This window comes from Mus caroli, chromosome 2, assembly GCF_900094665.2.
Source record: "Mus caroli chromosome 2, CAROLI_EIJ_v1.1, whole genome shotgun sequence".
Taxonomy (NCBI): Eukaryota; Metazoa; Chordata; class Mammalia; order Rodentia; family Muridae; genus Mus; species Mus caroli.
The window spans coordinates 167,617,942-167,641,600 of NC_034571.1; the positions used below are offsets into that span (position 1 = coordinate 167,617,942).

Genomic DNA, 23,659 nt, shown 5'->3' on the forward strand with positions numbered 1-23,659 from the left:
AGTGGTCATACAGCTAGCCGGTGAGCAGTCGAAGGGTCTCTACCACCAGGATGCACCATCTCCAGATCTCGATTCTCCTTGGTGTCTCCTTTCACCTTTCTAAATCCTATTTAGGCACAAGAACTCCCAGACTCAGAGAGGTCAAGCTACTAGTCCAGGGTCCCACAGATGCTTTAACCCCGCAGCCTCCTTACTACGTAATTAACCCCCGGTGTTCATCTCCTGACCAGACTGGTCGCTGGCAATTCCAAGGTGTCCCAGACTCTCAGAGTCAAGGGTCCCACCATCGCTCGAGGCAATGTCCAGGAGGTCAAGGTCACTGCTGAGCCCCTCTGCGCCTCCGCCCTGAGAAGGGGCCGAGCCTTTCAAGGCGGCGCCGCCCCCGCTCCAGTCCCGCCCCGCCCCGCCAGCACCTCTCGGGGCCCGGCTCTGCACCGTGCTCTGAGGGGCGGACGCAGTCCGGAGTCTCACGGGTCTGGCCTTCAGGGAGATGCGTGGCCAAGGCAGGGGGCACGCCCGTTGGCCCGCGCCTCTGCGCTCACTGCTGCGTGCCTTAGGGCCCCAGGACACCACCACCGGAGGCTTGGAGCAAGGTAAGTGCAAAGGGGATCTAGGGTCCCCGGCGCACGCGGGGCTGGGCGACCTGTCCAGAACCTTACTGGCACTGCCCTTGACTGCCGTGCACAGCTAGGATGCTTGCCGGCTGCTCCCCAGCCACAGCGCCGGCGCGTCCTGCTTCCTTCTGCAGTAGAGTCTTAGGGATCTGTCCCTAAACAAGGGCTATGGGTACTGTGGGCAGGAGAATTGGTGTTAGGGTCCTGTGATCTCATCTCGGATTTGAAATCTCCCCTCCGATGGCATAAGTGCCCCAGTGTACCTGGCAGACACATGGCCTCTCTATACCTCTGTTTCCATCTCTGCAAAATGGGGGCGATTCATCTTTGAGCCGTGATAACAGGGGTACAGTGTTAACTATCCGGTAAGAGCTCCATGAGTGCTGGCCTTCCTCCAAAGCTGGCTCACGGAGCCCTCGTCCCCTGCAGGGCAGACACCTGGTCCTGGAATCCTGGAGCGAGTTCAGCTGCAGTTGAAAGGCTGGACTGAGTGGGGTGGAGATGGGGGAGGGGGGAACTTGAGGAAACCAGAATGGTCAGAGGCCCATCAGTCCAGGGAAGGGGCTCAGGTCCCTGATGACAAGACCAGGGTTAAGCCTTTCTTCAGTGGCTTTGACTCAGAGTGGAGTGGTGGGTGGGCTGTGCTGTCAGAGAGGGAGACTCAGGCCAGGACTTCCCAGTTGGTTTTCCCCAGCATTCCCCCGGGCCTCACTCCTGGTCAACTGCCCCACTCACCTAGAACCTGAACGTTCAAGCATCGCCTCAGGTGGTCTGGGATCAGATTAGTTCAGAAACTGGTTTAGAACAGGAAGGGCAGTTCTGCCCTCACCTGGTGTGAGGGATTCAGCATCTACAACATGGAAGACAGGTGTGTTGCTCGGTCCTCCCACAGCACGCTCAGTCCTCCTATAGCGTGCTCAGCCCAGCATCCCCTCCTCTCCCTCATCCTGAAAGACAGCTGGTTCAGGATGTTCCAGATTGGGATACCTTGGGATTCACGGAGTCACAAGCCATGCTGGGAAGACAAGACATGCACTCTGTGCTGGATGGTTGACAGGACCTCTACTGACAGCCCAGTTTTTTGGGTATCTTTGTTCAGTGAGTGTGTGGAGAGCTGGGTGTCCCAGCAGAGAGGACAGAGGTATCCCATTGCTGACTCCATTTCTCCTAAATACTGGGGACCAGCTACTCTGCCCATGTCTAGTGGGGCTTGGACAAGAACTCAGGTCTGCTTGTCAGAGAGAGTGCTTCCCCTGGGATGGCCTCTTTGGGGTAATACCCTCTAGCTGGAGGAAGCCTTCTCCTTCCTTCCAACCTACACAGAGTATGTTTCCTGACTAGAGGTTCCCTGCCCTGTTTTGCTGCAGCTGGGCATCAGATGTTCAGCCCTGTGTGTGTCAGGTTGAATTTGAGGCCTGGACTCTTGCAGTCCTTCTGCAGGACAGTGTGCTCAGAGCATCGGTGTGGGTGTGTGAGCTACCTGCCTACTTATGCAACATTTCACCTGTTCCACATGTGCCTTTCAGTCGCCACATTTTAAAAATAGTTCTATGGCCTCCACCCAGGTTTTGGCCCTGGCAGGGCTCAGTCACCGTTGACCCACTTTTGGCAAAGAGAGAAGGAGCGTTGAGTCAGTGGGTCGGCAGGCAGACATCATAGACCCGAAAGCACGGTAGGTGCAGATCCAGATGGTGGGGTGCTGCAGAGGACTCATTGTGTGTGGGGGGGTCCAGCCTGCTGGGGGAACAAGGGAGGGTCCTGGAGACTGAGGAGAGTGGAAAAGGTTGAGTTTGGGACAGCAGCTTTGGGTTCTGTGATAAGTCACCTGTATCTTCTCTGTGCAGTCTCAGGCAGCTGGCAGGGAGGCCAAGGAGAGAGTGTCCACCCCAGCTGGCATATGGCAGCACCCTCCTGGGGTGTCTTCAGAGTCTGGAAGGTGGGGCACTCCGAAACATCTTCATTGTAGCTGATGATGGGAACTATTGACCGGGCTGCCACAAGTCCAGGATGCTCTGTAATTCTGTGCCTGAGCCCCAGTGATCAGCAGTGCCCTTCATGGAGTGGTGAAAGGCTTGGCAGGGAGGAGGGAGGATGGAAGAGGGTTGTAGGGGAAGAAGTAAGCTGAGGATGAAGGGGCTAGAGCCTGCTGAAGAATCCTGGAGATGGGGGCAGAGCTGGGTCTGCAGGCCCCAGACTGAGACTCAACAGATGGAGCTGGACATCAAAAGAGGTCACTTGGGAGGGCCTGAGGCAGGGAGGGTGATGCTTTCTGGGTTTCAGTATCGCATTGCTATTTGTGGCTGAGGGGTCTGGAGTCTGAGTACCAAGTCCAGCTTTAGAACAAGCTCTGGTAACCAGGCTGTGTGCTGTAGCTTTTCAGCCACTTTGATGGCCAGACCTGAAGAATGTCTCTTGACCTCTTTCTTCTAGACCCAGACAAGAGTGCCCAGAAACCATGGAGGCTCTCTTTCTCTTCCATGCTTCATACACTGATTTCTGGAGCTGGCTCTGGGTGAGCGGTGACTCTAGCCTTAAAATGAACTGTTTTGGAGGTGCTTTAGAGTCCCTCACATAGGACCACATTAGTCCTGGGTTCTGCAGATTTTCATGTCTGACTAGGAAGCGCTGACTTGTCTTGCACTATTTCTGTACCAAATGAGTTTAATACTTTTTTTTTTTAAAGGAAAGGCATGATTGATGGTATCAGGACGTGTCCCAGCCAGGGCTCATTAAAAGTGGTGGCCTGAGGGGCCATGAAAAGCATTGAAACCTAATGCTTTGTTTTGCTGGTTCTGCTCAACTTAGGGCTGGACAGGGTTTCCCAAAGGCAGTAGCTCAGAGGACCCACAGAGGGTCTGGGCTGCCCAGTTCTTTTGAAATTTTAATGACAACCAGCTGGACACAACAGTCTTTTCTGGTGGAGTAAGCACAATGGAAGAGACTCCAGGAAACAGAATCACCAGTCATTACAGGAAGCTGGAAGCCAGGAGCTGGGGGAGCCTGGGCTATATTCTTCTGCCTGTATCTCTGTCTTTTCCAGGCTGGGACACATCACTGGCTCCTGGACCAATCTGCCATAGCTAGGAAGTAGGGAGGGATAGTTCACTGAAACCCAGCTTACAGACGACCTCCAGTCCAGGGGTGGCACCTGTGTCTTCTTCTCCTCCAACTCCACCAGCTCTCTAGCCACTCCTTGGCATAGCAGGGTTGTACACCTGTGTGCCTGGAGGCAGAAGAGAGTCATGGTGTCAGACATCCAGACACAGCAAAGTCCTTGAGTGTGACCCAAGGTTTCCCTGTCCCTCCTGATTACTTGCTCAGGAGCTCAGGGCACACTTGGAGCACACAGATGTCTCTGAAGCCAGGAACTTTCAGGCTCTTTACATTTTCCTATCCCAGCCTTGTAGCGCACGTGCCTCTTCTTCCTCTCTTCCTTAAGGACCACTACCAGCTTGTCAACTTGGCCTGTGAGTAAGTTGATTGCCCCTTCCTTTATTTCCGTACTTTCATCTGTGTGTGTGTGCACACTCGTGCCATGGCTCAAGTGTGGTAGTCATCACCTTCCACCTCTTTTGAGACAGGACATCTTTCTTGGTTTTTTTTTTTTTTTTTTTTTNNTNTTTTNTTTTTTTCCTGCTGTGTTCAAGCTAGTCTGTGAGCTTTTGGGGCTTCCCCTGCCCCTGTACCCCTGCAACCCTCCCCAAGATGACTGTATCATCTGGATTTGGTTTCTAGAGATTTGAGCTCACATCCTCGAGCTTGCACAGAGCCTTCTCCCCAGCCTGCACCTTTTTTATATTAAGGGGTAAGAGAGACCCTTACTCTTGAGAACAGGCCTGGCTGTAGTTGGCACTCAGCAAATATGTATTGGATGAATGGGTAGTGTGTCCTCCTTCACAAGTTGAAGGACTTTCTGTCAATACAGGGGCGTGCATATGTGTTACTGATGCAGTCTCCAGATGAAACCTGAAAGCATAAACAAGCTTCAACCCTCCTCCTGCCCCTCACTGTCTCCTGGAGGCAGCTGCAGCTAGGGTCCATCCAATTGCCTGGTTCCCTTACCCTGAACTTGAAGGTGTCAGTGGAAAACACGCCCCATGGCTGCCGGGAAGCCTCATAAAGAATAGACACGGCATAGCACACCTTGTTCTGAAACCATGGCTGACACCATGAGGCGGTGTGCCTCAGACTTTTATCTGGGTTGACAGATTCTGTCTAATTGCTTTAGAATATTCCAGCTTCTGTCATCTTCCTGCTGAGGTTGCCAGAGGTCGTGGTCCGAGTGTGTCTCAGGCAGGAAACCTGCAGCCTGGGCAGCTACAGTGACTCTGGGCAGACTTCTCTGTCTCCTTGAGGTGTGTCCTGCTCTGGAGAGGGCATTATATAATGTTCTGTACCCTAATGCCTTGTCGTTCCCACAGGGCCCTGTGGCTGAATCCTGGTCATGTTCCACTCATAGCATTTGGAGATTTTGCTGGTCCTCCAGAAGGAAAGCCGATTTTGTCACTGGCACCCGGCATTAGCATTCCTGGAGTGCTGGGGAGAGCTTTTCATTCATTAATTGACCATTTCTTTCCCTAATTGTTTTGTTAATCTTTCCCTAATTGGTTCATAAGAGGAATTATTAGCTCTGGATTCCAATCCCGCCTTCATGTGGCTATCTCAGTGTCTCTGTCTATAAACAGAAATCTTTAGCTCAGGAGCATCAATGTCCATCCATGCTTCCTATGTTGACTGCAGAGGGACTTTGGCCTGCTCCTCCTCCTACACCATCTCACTCATCACTGTCCACCTAGACTTCCCACTGTGAACACGATAAGACAGTCCACAGGTGTTTAATGGAGATTCTGAGAGCTATGTATGTGCGGAGGGAGCTGACCTCGGGGTGGACATGTGGTCTCATGGGAACACTCATAGCCAGAAGAGGCTATGACCAGAATTGGATTTTAGAGTGAATGACAGATGTGGCTTTATCAATGCAATTCTCTTTAGTGGTCATACCTTCATGAACCTCTGCTACTGACTGACAAGAGGCCTCCTAGGGACTGCCTACTTCTCATAGCTCTGGATGTTCTCCAAGGCTGGGCCCAACAGAAACACTGGCTTGTGCCCCTGTGCGCAGAATCTGGAGGCCTTGTTCTGATCTCAGCCTGCCTCTGTGAACTCCTTTACCCAACATCTGTCATATTTAGGACAAAGGCCCAGAATGCACAGAGAAGTGTTTTAAGGAACCATAGGGGTTGGGGAGATAGTTCAGTCAGTAACATGCTTTCCACTCAGTTATGAGGACCTGAGTCCAGATCCCGAAGTTGGCGTCATAATATAATCTCAGGGTTGGTGAGGTGGAGACAGGAGGGTCTCTGGGTTTCCTGCCTAGCCATCCCAGTGAACTCCAGGTTCAGTAAGGGATCCTGTTTTCCAAAAATATGGTGGAGAGCAATTGAGGAAAAAACCTGATGTTGATTTCTGGCTGACACACACACTTGCTTACACACACACACACACAACCAGTGGCATACACTGACTGCTATCACCAGACTTCTTGCCAGGATGGATACTCCCTGGGATATGGTGTCAAGGGACATGGTGGACCTGGGTACCTTGGGTCTGTCTGAGCAGGACCTGCGTGTGGACACTACAGCAGGTAGAACGGAGAAGCAGCTATTTGGACATGAGCCTAGTCATCTGGGAGGGTACTAAAGAGACAGTTAGCCCTATCTGAAAAAGTACCAGCTATGAGCCAGGAGGTGTATGCTTCCTGGGCCTTGTCTGAAAGGGCCGGATCCTTCTGGGTTTCCCGTGGAGAGTGGGCAGATATTCTTCAGGGATCCAAAGTAGGGCTTCTACCCTGGCAGGTATCAGCTATGTCAGTCACCAGCGTTCAGTGAGGAAGAAAGACACGGTACCAGTTGGGCTGTGTCCAGTGCGCCATGTCTGGTGGGCATGTGCCTCTGTGAGAACTAGGGCACCTGATGCTCTCCTGTTGTCCCTGAGGGGACTGGGGTGGGAGGTGTTTGAGCAAAGTTGGATAACTGACTCTTCCACTGTTTCTACTTTCACCTAACGTTGTCAGCTGAAGTGTGCACACACTGAACAGGTGACACGTGTGTGAGCGGACACGTATGAGAGGCATCCTTCTCTGTGTTCATTTCTCATACAAGGCTTCAGTCCCAGCCTCTGGCACTTGCTAAGTTCCATACATCCATGCAGCCAACTCATCTGCACTTCCTATTTATACTTGAAAATTCAGAGAGGGGTTATGACTCCCTGGTGGGCTCGCTGGACCCTGGGCACCTACCATTAACCCGTAACTCACCTGATGCTGAGATGCAGACTAGCCAGGTGTCTAGGAACTACAGGGTAGGTAGCAAGAGGACATTGCAGAAAGCCTGACTCTATGATGGCTTAGATACCATAGCAAGGTGTACAACACAGGGGTGGGGTCAGGCCAGGAGCCAACTGTTGCCCTGAGGTCAGGGGTCTTGACACATGGCCTCTCAGGCCCCTGTCTTCAGCATGGCTCGAGGGACTCCTGAGACTGCCTTGTCTCTGGGGTACACTTTCTCTGGGCTAGCTTCTTTGTGTTCAAAGAGGGGAAGGGGGGGGAGGTCACACATTCTTAGGGAAGTCCAAACAAATGTTAAACAGTTGTTGTCATTCTACACTGTGTGGCCCAGATCAGCCCAGATTTGAGGTGTATGGAGATCAGAGCTGTGTTTTCTCAGTATTTCCAGTTTTTTTCCCTATACATTAGGAAGTTACATTTTTTTTTCCCCATCAGAAGTGTCTTATAAGTGGGGGTGGTAGTGGTGGTAGTGGTTGTTGTTGGTGGCAGAACTATTCCCAAGCCACAGAACCTGGATTTCAGCACTTAACTCCAATATACAAGATTCAGGGTAAGACAGAGGATCTGGAAGCCATAGCTGCTGCCAAGAAGGCCTATCCTTCCTGGGTCTGGGCTGCAAGTGACACAGCCATAGGGCAAGAGGGAGGGCACTTCTTCTCCCTGAGCTGTGGAGGCTTTCAGGGTGCTTGTTACTGCAGCAGAACTAGCTGATACTGTCTGCCGGTGCTATTTCCTCTTTGTTGATACCCAAAGCTCAGTGAGCAACCAGCCTGGCCCTTTCCCTCCCATCTCTCAGACCTCACTCAGCCTTAGCATCACCTTCTCAGAGAGGCCTGTGTCAATCATCTGTCCTCCCCAGCAGTCCCTGCAGTTTAGGATCCTCAAGCACTGGTCACCATCTCACTGGGTATCCATAGTCCAGTCCAGGCAGGATGGCCTATCTCTGCTCCATGAGGCACCTCTCTAGTCAGCCAGGCAGACTTGGCTTCCCAGAGTTCTGAGCCCAGAAGGTCACAAGCAGTTGCCTGTCCTCAGCTTGTAGCTGGCTGGCCACTGACTCACCTGGTCTTTAAATGCTGTGTGCACCTGGTATCGCCAGGTCTCTTCTTTATGGATATAGACACCTGTCAGAAGGCTCACCCTGAGGGCCTCATTTAGTGCACTCGCCTCTTTGAGCATGTATGGATACACATGGGCAGACAGGTATATAGAGGCCAGAGGGCAACCTCAGTTGTTGTTCCTCAGGAGTGATCCACCTTGGTTTTTGTGGCAGGGTCTCCCACTGACCTGGAGCTTGCCAAATAGGTTAGGTTGGCTGTCATACAAGCACCAGAGGTCCACTTGTCTCTGCCTCCCCCCAGCACTGGGATTGCAGGTGCATGCCTTTAAAATATATATTTTCTAGTCTTTTCATGGGATCAGTGCTTTATTTTTCTTATTGAAAATATATTCTTCATGCAAAATTCTAATTACAGTTTTTCCTCCCTCAGTTCTTTGCCAACTCCCCATCCACCCAAATCCACATACCCTTTCTTCTTGTCTCTTATTAGAATACATATGGGCATCTAAAAAATTAAAAAAACAGATTAAAAACAAACCAGAATAGAACAAAGCAAAGAAACAACAATAGAAGCAAAAAGCATAAGGAGCATATACCTATGAGGAGGCATATGTGTTCACACATGTAGATGCAGAGACACACATGTTCATACATGTAGATGTGGAGACACATATTCACATGTGTAGACACATATTCACACATGACCACACATATGGAAATTCCAAAAACCACACCAGAACCATAATATTTATTTGAAAAATCTGTAAGTAAAAAGATAAAAAATAAAAATAATGCCCAAACCAAACATGAGACAAAGATTACCCCAAAATGCTATGGTGTTCCTTCTGTGATGGCCATCTTCTGCTGGGTATGGAGAGGTCTGTATGTCCAATGAGTTCTGTATGTCCATCCAGTGAGTTCTGGGCATCAGACCCTCCTTGTTGCTATGGTAAGCATGTTACAAACTGAGATGCTCTGCCAGTGCTGTGCTCACCTGTTACGGTTTTTTTTTTTTTTTTTTTTTTTTTTTTTTTGAGAAGACATGTCACTCTGAGGCCAGGCTAGTCTGTAATTCACTATGTGACCAGGCTGACCCTGAATTCACAGAGATCCCCCTGCCCTGCCTTCTGAGTACTGGGATTACATGATTGTGTCTGGATCACATCATATAAGTGTGTGTCATCTTTTAAAAGAGCCTGTGTCCATATAAGGTCACATTTTAAACTCCTGAGGCTCAGGACTTCCGCATACACGTGCAGACAGTACAGGGGTTGAGGGCTAACCTTGGATCTTGCACCAGGCCTTCTACAGGGTGGGTGGCTTGGGTCTAAGAAGCAAGCTTCCCAAGAGAAATGGGCCCAGCTCGTGTCATTGTCCATGACTGAGCCTTGAACCTCACAGCCCATCACTTCTGTCAGAGTCCCAGCCCTGGGGGCTACAGACACTTCCCTCTGAGCATGGGTAGGGGGGTGGGGGTGGGGCTCGGCACATAAGGGTGCTGCTCCAGAAAATGCCTCTGCTCTGCTACCCCAGTGCAGCTTTTCCTGACTGCACTGATGCTCAGTCAACCCCTCTGCTGCACTTCACAGCCTCCGCTCCGTACCTTAAGCAGCTGGAGGAGGGGTGAGAATGCTTCCTGTCCCACTGGCTGGCTTGTCCATCAGTCAGGGTTGAGAACCTGTATGTCAAAGATTCCCTATCCCTGATGGGGGGGAGACACCTTCCCCTGTCTACTCTCATTAGTAGCTGGGTCTCTGTATAACATCTGCTTCCCTTCTGGAATCTGGCTTTGTACCAACCCTGACATGAAACCTGGGGCACACTCACCATCACATGGTCAGTCACAGTGAGTGTGTCACATGTCAAGAATAGTGCCACAAGAGACCCTCATACCAGAATCCTGGTCTCACCAGCTCCAACCCTAGCACTTTTATGGAGACTACACCCCGCATCCTTGGAACACATCTTGGAGCAACCCTGAGTCTAAATCCTTCCGGTTGTTGGTCGCAGTGTCTGGAGTGTTTGTTGGGACTCCCCCCACCCAACCAGCCCCATACATCGGCCACTCCTTTTCACTGCCATTCTCTACACTGAGCATACACAGCACAGTAGTGACTTGCTCGCTTCCAAGCACGTGGTCTGCAGCCTAGTGCCTTGCCTTGTAGCAGCTGCCTGAGGACGCCACAGCTGCAGCAGGAGTGTGTGTGGGCCGTGGTGAGGGGACAGTGTGTCTGGGAGAGCTTCTCTTTCCTCCCTGACTCACAGAGAGAGTGGTTTCTGTGGCTTACAGGTTGTATGTATGCTGACTGACGTGGAGCCTTGGGTCTCCTAGTGGAGGACCATTCATAGAACCTTCTCTAGGAGGTTCTTCGTGTTCAGCAGCTCTGTGACTTTCCAGCTGTAGGGACTGGATTACACTCCTTCCTGGTAGTCTCTGGTGGGAGATGGCTCTCCTGTTTGAGGAGGCCCCCCAGGTTTTTCAGCCAGCACGAAGGGCATTGTACTCCCGGGATATTTGCAGAGCTGGGAACGGATGTGGCCAGCCTGCTTGGATTTGGACCATTTCTCCAGTTAATTATTCTCTGAGTCATGGCTTCACTGTGTAGCCCTGGCTAACCTGGAACTACTAGGTAAGGCAGGCTGACCTCTAATTTGTGCCGATCTTCCTGCATCTGCCCCCAGAGGGCTGAGATTATACGTGCGCATTGCTCATTTCCCCCCAGTGCTGACGCTGGCCTTTACACCAGACACTAGGTAGACCTTCCTCCAGGCCTTACTGAGAGCCTTGCTCCATGCTGTTGTGAGTTTCTGCTTGGGTTCTGCCTCCCACCATCAGAGAAGGATCCTGGCAGGCGGAGCAGGCAGTCTGCTGCATGGCTAGCACACAGTACATGTTTAGACAGAAGGATCATAGCCACTTACCCAGTGGGGAAAACTAAAAATAGGTCCTCTATGCCAGATGAGGTTTCTGATACAAGTTAAGGACTGTATGTTTCTGCTTCTGAGTGTACAAGACAGCTGTGTTAACTAAACATTCTCCCTCTTGCGTGATGAAAATCTCTTCCCCGCACTAATTCTTCCTAACGCAGATAATGAGCCTGCTATGGCCCAAGCTTGCTGTATATTTCCAGTTCTATTTTTATTTTAATGGCTTTGCTATCTTTTTTTTTCCCCGTATTCCTCAAGAAATCATGATAAATTAGCTCCAGATTTTAAACATTAGGACCATAAAGAAATAAGGAAGGAGAACTCACCACTTACAGACCAAAGTGATTTCCAAGTTGGAACGCTGTGGGCACAGGTGAACAGGCACCCTGGCTCCGAGGGAGTCACCACAGTGCGGGGTTCAGAAGCTGTCCTGTAGGGATGGTGGTAACCATGCTAGCCTGTGCCAAGTGAGGACCTGCTCTATCTGAAGCCCTGCTCGAATATGTGTTTCTCTATGGCAGGACTCACTTGACCAATGTAGACAACTGAGATTTAAAAGGACTGAATGACTTTCTTTGGGCAATTTACCTTGGCTGGCTCTGGATTCTTGGTTATTTTATTATCTTGCCTAATTCCTGGGCCCTGACACACTCTCTCTCTCTCTCTCTCTCTCTCTCTCTCTCTCTCTCTCTGTGTGTGTGTGTGTGTGTGTGTGTGTGTGTGTGTGTGTGGATGGTGGGGTTGGGGTTGCATAGGTGAGCTTGCAGAGATCAGAGAACAACTTTCAGGAGTCAGTTCTTTCCTTCCACCAATGTCCCCCAGAGGCCAAGCTCAGGCGATCTGCTTTGGCAGTCGGCACCCCTGCCCTCTGCCCACTGTACCATCTTGCCCCCATCCACCTCTACTCTTAGTCTATATTTTCTACCTTGTTTTTGTTTTTTGTTTTTGTTTGTTTGTTTGTTTGTTTGTTTTTACTTTTCATGAGAAGGGTTCAGTAGCAGGTCAATATTGTGCCTTAGTGTCTAGGTCAAGGGGCCCTAAAAGGTTTTCCAATTCTACCTGTTCCCTTGAAGGCCACAGAAGTAAGCAGGCTGGTGGTAAATGTCCTACACAGAGAGACAGCTCTGGTCAGATGGGATATCATGTGTCCGACAGCTAGGAGGCCCTGGTTGTTCTCCTTGTGCATATTATCCATGGTTTGTTTCCTTTGACTTATAAGTTGATATCAGACATAATCACAGCCCTCTTCCCAGGATCATCTGTGCCGGGTGCAGGGAGGGGAGGCTGGAGAGAAGGCACAGTGGTTAATGGCACATTCTTCTCACAATAGTACCAGCATGCAATTTTTAGTCCTCATGCCAGGCAGCTTATGACTGCCTGTAACTCCATCTCTAACTCCATCTCCGACACCACAGGCTTTCACGGACACCCGCACACACACGTGCACACACAAGACACTTAGTTAAACACAATAAAAATAAATATATCTTAAAGGGGAGAGACTTTATATGACTTTATACAGCACCCACCAACCTCATTTCTTCCTCTATAGGAGATGTTACCAGAGGACAGGAATCTTTGGCACATGGCTTTCTATTGTAGGCAAACCAGTGATCACAGACCTGGTAGCCTGGGATACAAGCCATTTGCATCACATGCAGGTGGCCTGAAGTCCAGGTGTCTCTGTTGGCTCCTTCTAGGCCTCATGCTGACATCAAGGTGAAGAACACAAGGTGTGGGCCTGGGCTCTACCCCTCCTGTGGAGGTTCTGAGAGAGACACCACCTGCCTCTCCTAGTGGCTGTCACGATTCAGCTAATCCTGGCAAGAGAGAAGCCCTGATTTTCTTCTAGCTATGGCTAGTTTCAAAGGCCACATACTCTGAGGTCATACTCCCTTCAAGCCTGTAGTGGCACCCAGCCACATCTTTCGAATCCCTCTTCCTTCTTCTGGCCTCAACCCTCTCTTCCATTTGGCTCGTGTGATGGAGCCTGTGGGACCATCCAGATCGGCTCCTGTCATACAGTTCTGTGAACATGACCTTGATTCCACCCGTCACAAGAGTGACTAGTTTAATAATGATGAGAAATCTGGAAACTGGGAATGGCAAGGAGAGAATTCTGTTCACATTGTGTACAAGTGGATTAGAGCTGCCAATCTCATACCTGGAGGAGCCAACACTAAAACACCCCCCCCCAACACACACACACACACCCAGGGTCAGAAGCCACACAGCAGCAGAGAACAACCTGGATGGAGGTAGCCAATCTGTAGGCTTTCTGTCTAGCTCAGGGCCTGCACAGGGAAAGCTGGCCATTCTTAGCTGCATCTCTGGTACATCCCATCCACTGCACAACCACCATCTGCCTGCTCTGCACTGGTCTTCTGTCTGCCTCTTGGGCGCTGTCTAGCTTGAGAATGCTTTAGTGAGGAAACGGATAGCCCATGCTGCCCTTGCTGGAGCTTTTCTGAGGTGGCTCCAGATGTGAGGGTGCTGGGGTCCTTTGAGCATTTGAGGTACTGCCTTCCCTCTACTGCCACTCATTGCAGTACCATACCTCCCCAACCCCTATCTTAAACCTTCCCAGCTGTTCATATAGCCTGGTGTCATCGCCCCAAGCTAGGCCGCCATCTTGTCAGAACTCTCTCATTCCCACCCCCTCTGCTAGACACATGGCATGTTCTCTATGAACACTCCTTTAGTAAGTGGGCACAGATACCAATGAATGAAGAGCAAAGCTATCAACCCAAATAGGTCATCCTGTGAGCTCGGGGCCATGTGGTCTTCAGGTCCCTGATGCTTGGATGACAGAGCTATCTATTACCTTCTCTGTCATCGCAGGATCTGAAGGGAGTGGAGCCCAGCACACTCTGCTGACATCCTGAAGATCTGGTATTCTATAATCTATAGGTATCTTTTGGGCTGCCACATGTTCCTCCGGCAGCAACTGCAAAGACCCAGGAGGCTTGTGGACCCCCAAGACAGCAGCACAGATAAAGCAGGAGAATTTCTCTTGGACCCCAAGTTGCTGGACTAGAGGGGCAATGGTTGGTGCCCAGTGAGTGTCATCCCCTGTGACTGCCAAAAGCCATGGTAGCTGTTCATATGCCCAGAGTGGATGCTGGCAAATGCTCCTAGGTGGAGCTCTAAGGTGATGGGCACCCATGTGAAGAGACATAACAGGCTTTGAAGCTGGTGACTGTGGGTCACGCTGGCAAGAACTGGTGAAGAGGCATGGCTGCTAACACAGGTTGCAGTGGGTTGAGTCCTGGAATTCTCATCTTTATGGCCACAGAATCTGTGATGGACTTTTTAAAGTACCACCTATAAATTGAGTGCTCTGGGGAGGAGAAAGGGAGGGCAGGGGGAGAATAATTTATAGGCCCACTTAATGCTGTGTGAGCCAGGACTTAGTAGAATGCTTAGCTGGTGTCTGTCATGGAGGGCTGGGTGGAAATCGGTGTCCTGGTAAATAGTAGGCTGAGCTCTAGATTTCCCAAGCACGTAAACCTGGCAGTCATAACTGAGCACACACACTGGATAGAAAAGGGGCAGGTGCAGTGTGCGAGTGGCAAGGACCGTTACTTAAGCATGAGCTATGAGTGAGTCATGAGAGACCGGTGTCTTAGTCAGGGTTTCTATTTCTGCACAAACATCATGACCAAGAAGCAAGTTGGGGAGGAAAGGGTTTATTTGGCTTACACTTCCATGCTGCTGTTCATCACCAAAGAAGTCAGGACTGGAACTCAAGCAGGTCAGGAAGCAGGAGCTGATGCAGAGGCCATGGAGGGATGTTCTTTATTGGCTTGCCTCCCCTGGCTTGCTCAGCCTGCTCTCTTATAGAACCCAAGACTACCAGCCCAGAGATGGCACTACCCACAAGGGGCCTTTCCCCCTTGATCACTAATTGAGAAAATGCCTTACAGTTGGCTCTCATGGAGGCATTTCCTCAACTGAAGCTCCTTTCTCTGTGATAACTCCAGCTGTGTCAAGTTGACACAAAACTAGCCAGTACAACCGGTGTGAGATGAACACACCCATGTGACCGTAACAGGGACACACCTGGGTCCAAGAGGCTCCTTTGTGGTAGGCTCTGCATGGTCAGACCCTTGCAGTCCCATCTGAAGACCTCACCCTTCTCCTGTGCTGAGTCAGGAGACCTGTGGATTTGTCTTCTTGGTACCTTCTGGAAGAGTCTTATTCACACACTGCCACACCTCCTAGAACACTCCGGGCTTCTCTGTCCTCCGAGTGCTGCTTCTGACCCTGGCCTCCACACATTACCATTGTCTACACCCCACTGACCTCCTCCAGAGTCATGAATCTGAGCTGTTCAGGTTTAAGTGGGAGCTGAGGCTTGCAGATGACAGTTAGATGACTCCTTACTTCTGAGTCCTTGGTGACAGGAGCTACCTCAGCCCCTGGTCATGGAAACCACGCCTCTCACTGTCCTTAGAGAATGAATCTTTTTTTTTTTTTTTTTTTTTTTTTTGCCAGTCAGTCTCGCACTTTATTGTCGTTGTCATCTCAGGCCTTGACTGTGTGCAGAGGATACAGCCACACCTTCCGCTGCTGCTTCTTGGTCATAAGCTTCTCCTCGTGCTTGGTGAGCCGGCGGCGCAGGCTCTAGTCTTCTTGGGTCGCAGGTCTAGGGGCTTGTATTTCTTGCCCTTGTAGAATTTCCTGAGGTTTTCTTTTTGAGTCTGGTTAATAACAGTGAGAACTCGGGCGATAGATTTGTGAACAACTCGTATCTTGGAGAGCTTGGATGAGGCGCCGTCTGTCACTTTGGCGACCCAAAGCTGGGACAGTTCCACCTTCAGATAGTCCAGTTGTTTCAACAGCTCCTCCTTCTTCTTGCCGCGTAGGTCCTGAGCCTTAATCTTGGCCATTTCGGCGTTGTTCACGGCTGAAGCAGCCTGGTTCGAGAATGAATCCTCACACCCCTGTGCAATGTCCTGTCAATGGCAACAGACAGGGACCAAGTCTTTATTCAGACCCGTGATGCCTACGTAGTTAGATTTCTCTCCACTCTGAGCAAACACTTAACAGGAGGAGCCCCCCTCCCCTTGCCTGCAGGTTAATGAAGAACTTTCCACCATGGAGGGAAAAGCCCCACATGGCACCTGGGGCTCTGTGGTAGCGGGAAGCCATGACAGAACTCATTAAATATATGGACAGATCAGGAAGCAAGAGTTAGACTGAAAGTAGGCCCAACCTATAATCTTCAAGGTCTGCTCCCATGGCCCTACATCATCCAGGTAGGTCCCATGTCCGGAAGGTTCCACAGTCTTCAAATGTGATGCTGGGGACCAATTATTTAAATGAATGAGCCTATGGGGACATTTCACATCCAAGCCTTGACTCCCTAACCCACCCATGTCTGGCCAGTCTCACACCTATGTGGCTATGAAGCCACTTCATCCTAAGGACCTGACCTCCCAGTCTTAGATTGCTTAGTAAATACCATGGCCAAGAGCAACCTGGAGAAGGAAGGGTTTATTTCATCTTAAAGCTTACAGTTCACAAGGAAGGAACCTGGAGGTAGAACTGATACAGAGGCCACAGAGGAAGGCTGCTCACTGGCTTGCTCCCCACAGCTTACTCAGTTTGCCATGTGAACACTCCAGGACTGCCTGGCCTAGGGTGTTTCTAACCACAGTGGGCTGAGCCCTTTTCCACCAGTCCGTCAATCAAGAAAACACCCCACAGACCAAACTGATGGAGGAATTTTCTCAATTGTGGTTCCCTCTTCTCAGAGGACTCCAGCTTGTGTTGAGCTGACAAAACTCCAGCCAGTGAGAGTTAACCTTGACCGTCAAGTTCATGAGAATCTAGACTCACCTAAGAGGCAAACCTCTGTATGTGACGTGAAGAGCTCTACACTGGGCAGAGGTGGGAGCACCTACGAGGTGGGAGTACCTACCCGATGGAATGGGGTCCTGAACTAAATCAAAAAGAGACGCAAGGACAAAGCCTGAACATTCATCTGCTCCCCGACTGCAGCTATGATGTGAACAACTCCCTCCACTCCTACCAGTGTGCCCTTCTACCAGGATGGACTGGACCCTTGGATTGTGAGCCAAAATACACCTACCGACCTACTTTCTTTTCTTCCTTCCCCTTTCTTCCTTCTTCCCTTCTTTCTTTCCTTCCTGACTTCTTTCTTTCCTTCCTTCCTGCCTGCCTTCCTTCCTTATCCTTCCTTCCTTCTTTCCATCTTTCTTTCCTTCCCTACTTCCTTCTTCTTTCTTTCCTTCTCCTTCCTTCTCTTTCCTTTCTTCTTTTCTTCCTTTCTTCTTTCCTTTCTGCCTTCCTTCTTTCCAACCTTCTTTCCTTCCTCTTCCTGCCTACCTGCCTTTCCCTTCCTTCTACTTCCATCTCTTTTCTTCCTTCTTTTCTTCTTTTCTTCCTTCTTTCCTTCTCCTTCCTTCCTCTTTCTTCCTTCCTTTCTTCCCCTTCCTTCCTGTCTACCTGACTTCCTTCCTTTCAGCACCCCCTCCCTCCCTTCTCTGCCTGCCTTCTGTTGCTCTTCCCAGACATCTGTCACAGCAGTGAAGCAAGGTAACCAATACATTTCTTGACCTCTCCCAACCTGATCAGCTACTCCCATGTTTCCTAGTGCCTCCAGTGATGACATTGGCACTCAACTCTTTCATGCAGGCTAAGCCCACATCATCCTGTGACTAGCAGGCATCAGGACAGGGCCTGGTGCAGAGCTGGTGTTTGATAGCTGGTTGATGCCTGTGATGTGAGGCAGGGATCAGACAGACAATTTTATGAAGTGGGTCAGTACCAGGGATGGGCTAGCAACGGGAGGGAAGAGATCTCTTGTGATCCCCATGAGATGTGGGGCCTTCAGTAAGTCACAGGTTCTCACCAAACCTCAACTTTTGTTGTTTAGAAAACCATCAGTATTCCAACCCCAGAATTGCTTCCAGTCCCACAAGAAAGTGACGTACTTCTGCATAAAGCTGTTACATTGTCCGGCCAGCTTATCCTCCATTTTATCTAAGTCTGAGGTTCTCAGGGAATCTGAAAAACCCAGAAAGGTCTGTGTGAGGTAAGGAGCCCAGTGCTAGAGTCAGGATGTGGGCTCCAGTCTTCACCCAGGCCAGGCACTTCTTGCTGGGTCCCTAATTTTCCCTCACTGGGACCACAGGGCTGCTGCTTCAGGCCCAGTAAGCCATTAAGGGCAGGGAACAGGAGGTAGCCAGGGCCACACAGAATTCGCATTGTGTGTTTTTCGTGGGACACTCTTCATTCATATCCCCGTGCCTAGTTTTCTTCTGTTGGCAATTCTCACTGCAGGGAGATGAAAGATCCCAGCAGGTGCTTAGCTCTGTGAGGGCAGTGCAGAGAATGATCACGTGACCCATGACACAAACACATGAATGGTGGCAGCTACTCTCCATCTGTGTTCTTGGGGTCTTTTCTCATACTTGGCTAATCTGTTAGCCTTCTTTTACTAATGTTGGTCACAGATGCCTCTGTCCCTGCAGCTGATATACATTAGGGACAGAAAGAGCATATCAAAAGGCAGGAGCGGCACCTCCCTAAACACACAGGATAGTGTCAATGTGTCCGGCCAAGGGCACAGTGCTGGTAAGGAGCCGCCTCCCCTCATCCACATACTGGGGTCAAAGAGCTTGTGGGAGCCAGCCTAAGGCCACACACACACATGTGAAAAATGCCAGAGCCCCATCTTGTGCTCAGATCTTCAACCCTGACTTAGAGGATTGAACAGACAGACTAAAAGTGAGTGGGACCCTAAAGGGGCATCTGCAGGAAGCTATGAGAAGCCCGTCTCAGAGGAGAAGCGGTGACCAGGGAAGGGAAGCGCACTGCTTTAGTTTTCCTCACTCCCACCCATGCCTTTGACCTTTTTTTCTGCCCCCACTTCTTTCTGCTCCCCTCCCCAACAAGATTTCTCTGTGTAGCACCGGCTGTTCTGGAATTCAATCTGTAGACTAGGCTGGCTTTGAACTCAGAGATCAGTCTGGCTCTGCCTCTTGAGTCTGGGACTAAGGGTATGTGCCACCATTGTTGGCTTTTTTTTTTTTTTTTGACAGGATTTCCCTTTTATAGCCCAGTCTGGTATGAAACTGACTATGAAATGCAGATGCAGGCTTCCCTGAAACTAGTAATTCCCCTGCCTCAACTTCCTAAGTGCTGGTATTACAGGTGTGTGCTATCTCTCATTGCTCAGGGATTTAAAAAAAAAACACATATTTATTTATTTATTTAGTATGTTGTGTCTGTGAGTATAGAAACGTATCACACGCACTACATGTGTGCAGTCCATGGAATTTAGAAGCGGGCATCAGATCCCCTGGAACTAGAGTTGCAGATGGTCATAAGCCACCCATGTGGGTGCTGGGAACTGAACCCTCTCCTCCACAAGAGCAGCTGCTGCTGCTGTTCTTGTAGTTGTTCTTGTAGAGGAGGAGGAGGAGGAGGAGGAGGAGTCTTCTTCCTCTCCCTCCCCCTCCTCCTCCCCCTCCCCCTCAGCAATTCATTTAATTTATTTTCTCCTCCTTCTCCTCCTCCTTTTTGCTCTGTAGACGAGGCTGGCCTTGAACTCAGAGATCTGCCTGCCTCTGTGTCTGAGCCCTGGGATTAAAGCTTGAGCCACCATGCCCAGGTCTTCAGCCAGCATTCTTAACCATTAAGCAACTCTCCAACTTTTGGCTTGAGGAGGGGCTATATGGACACGTATGTATGGTGTGTGTGTGTGTGTGTGTGTGTGTGTGTTATGAGGGAGGACCCTGTGTGCTGGAGGCCTAAGGCTGACATCTGGTGTCTGTCTTGGTCCATTTCCACCTTCTGTCTTGAGGCAGGGTCTCTGACTTGAACCCAGAGCTCACTGACTTGACTAGTCCATCTAGCCAGTTTGTTCAGCGGAGATCATCTCTTCCTCCTTTGTGCTGAGAATACAGATTGCCCAACGTGTGGGGATCTGGGAATCAGAACTTCCTGTCCTCAAGGTGGAACCCACTGAACAATTTCCCCAGCCAGAGGATTTTGCTCTGGACACTATCTTGAGTAGTCTCACCAGCAGGGAACACAAGGTGGAGAGCTATAGGAAAAGAGAACCAAGTTCAAAGCTGTCTGGCAAGCTTTGGGTGCAGTTTCTCCTCATGGCCAGCAGAGGGCAGAGCTGGCTGCTTGACTCAACGCTGAAATTTCCAAGTTCTGGGTATATTGACCTTTGTGCCTCTTAAGCCGGCCCCTGAGATTCAGCCAAAAACATTGCTTAAGAAGTTCTTTTTAAGTATCTGAAGTTTGCTAGTTCTGTGTTTTCAAAAACAGTAAGGGTGAAGAGACATTGGTGTGGGGTCCTGATGTGTATCAACGTGCTGCCTTTTGCACTATATGGGACTGGAACTAGGGTGGCCTCTGATGTCACATGGAGCTGGAATCCTCACTTCCAGGTCAGGGCCTGTGTGGCCAGACGCCCCCACATGTATTCCTTTTCTTGTCTGGCTAATAGCGCTGTTCGCTGGATGCTAGTGCCTAAATGACAGGCACCAACAGGCAAACTTGACAGAAATCCCTGTGTAGCTTCTGACACTACTGTAGCTACTGTACCCTGTGTAGCTGGTGACACTACTATAGCTAGTGCGCCCTGTGTAGCTAGTGACACCACTGTAGCTAGTGTACCCTGTGTAGCTAGCAACAGACACTACTGCCCCACTCTAAAGGGATGGCTTGGATTATTATCTCTGTAGGGTGTCCAGAGACTTAGCTCCAGGGAACAAGGAGCTGATAGGCACTCATGTGAAAGAGATGCAGATCCCAGTGACCATCCATATCCCTGCCTGGTGACAAGCCTGTGAGGGACCACAGCTCACTGCAGCATCCAGCATGGCTCTAAGGATGGACCTGACTGAGACAGAGGGGAAATGAAGACAAGACAAAGACAACTGGGATCTGGAGGTCTGGGTTCTCATCTACTGCAGCACCGGAGACGCTTGGCATGTTTACTGTATAGAGTTGGACATAGAGAGAGGGTTACTGTGTGTCTCTGGAGGAGGAAGCAGGATCTATGAGGTGGGCTGCAAATGTGGGAGCACCAGGGTGTGGTGAAAGAAAGCTACAGTGGACATTTTCTGCACACACTGTCACCATCCACAACTGCAGAAGAGGAGAGCCCGACATGCATCTGCGCATTGCCCCAGGGGGAGGAAGGCCTTGTCTTCCTCTGTGGGTTTGAGACTCTGCGGTCTTTGACATGGCCGTGCCCTTGTCAACAGCACATGTTCACTCAGAATGTCATGCACCCTACAGCTTACAGCCTGGCTGTGTATGTTCTCCGAGGGGGACAGGCCAGCCTGCAGAAGGTGTCAGGACAGAGTAGGTCATGTGACTCAGCACTGGGTTAGCACCCACCATTGGACCGTGAGTGGCTTCACTAGCCAGCAGAGGCTGTGTTCAGTCTACAGTTGTGGAAATGCAGGCCCTGAGAGGGTCCCTCAGACTTGAGAACGTTGGAGCAGAACAGGTATGTCTTGCTGTGGGTTGTGCCTTCCTACCACCAAGCCTGATGGAGAACCCCTGTGATACTTGGCCCCCCCTTCTCTGGACCTCCAGCTCACCTGTCACTGTTAGACTCGAGGTTCCCTTGCCCCCTGCCCCCACCAGTGTAGCATCATCAAACCATCAAATCTTGCTTCTGTCTCTCATCCACACCTCTTCTATCTGCAGCTCGCCTGCCCACTGACTCTGACTCCCCCAGCCCAGCCTCAGCCTCTACCCCGCAAATTTAACATCTTCTTATTTCACCTCCGTGCCCCCCATCCCATCAGCCTGTGCCTCCTCAACAGCAGCCAAAAGGTCCTTTGGAGACACACCTCTGCCTATGGTTGCTCTGCTCCATTCTTGAACAAAAGGCAAACTCCAAAAAAGACAAGGAGTGATGGGGCTCACAGAACACCAAGCTGGGCCCTGCCAGGAGGGTACAGGACACCAGGCTGAGCCCTGCCTCTTTGCAGGAATGGTAGAAATCTGTGTTATCTTTCTGATGAGCTTTGTCCTGGATCTTCCCTTTACCTGGGGATACCTCCTATAGTCCTGATAGGCTGCTCTCTCATGCCTTGGGTCCCTGAACATCATTTCTTCTCACCAGACCCACCCCTCCTCCAGCCTCATGGCTTGTCTGTGAGTTGTCCATAGAGTACTACCAAACCAATGCCAAGCCCCATTTGTTTACTCTGCTTCTCTGGGAAATTGCAGGGGTAGCCACACAGACAGTGCTCAGGAAATCTTTGATAGACAGGCAGACACATCTATGAATCAGTACTCTCTGTAAGAATGTAGCCTGCTCGGACAATGTGGGAGTGAACTGGTCCTCCTGTGGGCTTTTCCTTATCTCTTCTGGGTACACATACTGTGTGTGTGTATGTGTGTGTGTGTGTGTGTGTGTGTGTTTCCAGCTGCCCTGGGGCAGCCTTATTGGTCCTCAGGATTACTCTAAGTTGGGGGAAACAGCTTTAGGCTTTCTAACCCAGGATACCTTCGTTCACTTAATGAGTAGTCACTTGATTCTGAAGAGGGGACAGGTAGGCTGCCAGGTGAGAGGGGAAAACCAAGTGCTCTTCAGACCCAATATCAGCCTAACACCTCCATGCATGTTTTAAAGGAAAAAAGAAAACTTTTATAAAATAACTGGTGTACTACAAAGCTCATGCCTGTAGCATGTAGACTTCTGTGGATTTTTAGTGAATGTAGAGTCAGGAAACTGTTCCCACAGGCCAATTTTAGATCATCCTGAGTATCTGGGGTTACCTCAAGGAAACCATGCGCCCGTTTGGCTATAACCTCCTTCTGTTCTGCTCCCTGCCCTGTCCTAGGCACCCGCAAAGCCTCACATTTATCCTTCAATGCCTCTTTGCAATGGGGTCAGAAGAGAGCGAGAGCATCTCATGCTGTCTTCTCTCGTGCGGGTGTCTCGTGGCCTGCCACGATGCTTAGCGTCTCACTACTTTCCTTGGAGATAGGTTTTCACTGTCTAGCCCGGGGTGGCTCCAAAGTCGTGAATTCCACCCCAGTCAGCCTCTGGAATGTGGGGATTACAGGTAGGAGCCACCATATGACAGTAATCAGTTGACAGATGGCTGGTTTGCTTGTGTTTTTGGACCACCATGAAGGGTGGTCTCCTGCTCAGTCTGGAGGGGCATCTAGTCCATTTATTCCAGAGAGTTTATGGAGAGGAGGAGGGGGGAGGGGGAGGAGGGAGGGAGGGGGAGGGGGGAGACTGAGACTTTCACCACCACTCCCACTCCAGATTACTGAGGCTGGGAACTTCTTGGACAGGGATCTGCACACCAACCAGGAAGCCACATCCTTACAATGTGTGTGCCAGCCAGGGTCTGAGAATGACCTAGTCTACAGTTTAAGGCTCTCCTGCCTAGTGTGTGCCCAGTGATCAGAAAGAGTGGGTTTTCTATGCTGTTTTGAATTTTAGAACTTTATTTTGGAACTTGAGCCATCGTCTGCCCAAGAGTGAAGTCTAAGCACTTCTCCTATTTCTTGCAGTATCCCCTGGGCATCTTCCAACCCATCGAGGTGACACAGCAAGGTCCCTGACCCTATTCTTGGCCCTTATAAGACTTTCCTTTCCTAGTTTTTCCCATTGTAGGGTAGAGGAGTTGTCAGCTCACCTCCAACCTCCTACTAGGAAAGGGAGAAAGGCTTCCTTAGACAAGGGGG

At 50.4% G+C, this 23,659-nt stretch overlaps 1 protein-coding gene and 1 pseudogene across 2 annotated transcripts in view; one reads left to right on the forward strand and one right to left on the reverse strand.

The window, feature by feature from the left end:
- The first annotated feature begins 418 nt into the window (after window positions 1–418).
- The window catches only part of Phactr3 (phosphatase and actin regulator 3), a 222,372-nt gene continuing 199,131 nt past the window's right edge, over window positions 419–23,659 (forward strand). Inside the window, exon 1 of one of the 2 annotated variants that reach the window (XM_021152545.2) lies at window positions 419–593. In XM_021152545.2, coding sequence (XP_021008204.1) covers window positions 491–593 — 103 coding nt within the window. In that variant the 5' untranslated portion in view covers window positions 419–490. Of the gene's footprint in view, window positions 594–2,264; window positions 2,287–23,659 lie in introns of those variants that run through there. The other variant, XM_029474384.1, reaches the window with a different exon arrangement.
- On the reverse strand, window positions 15,476–15,840 carry LOC110286109 (annotated as a pseudogene).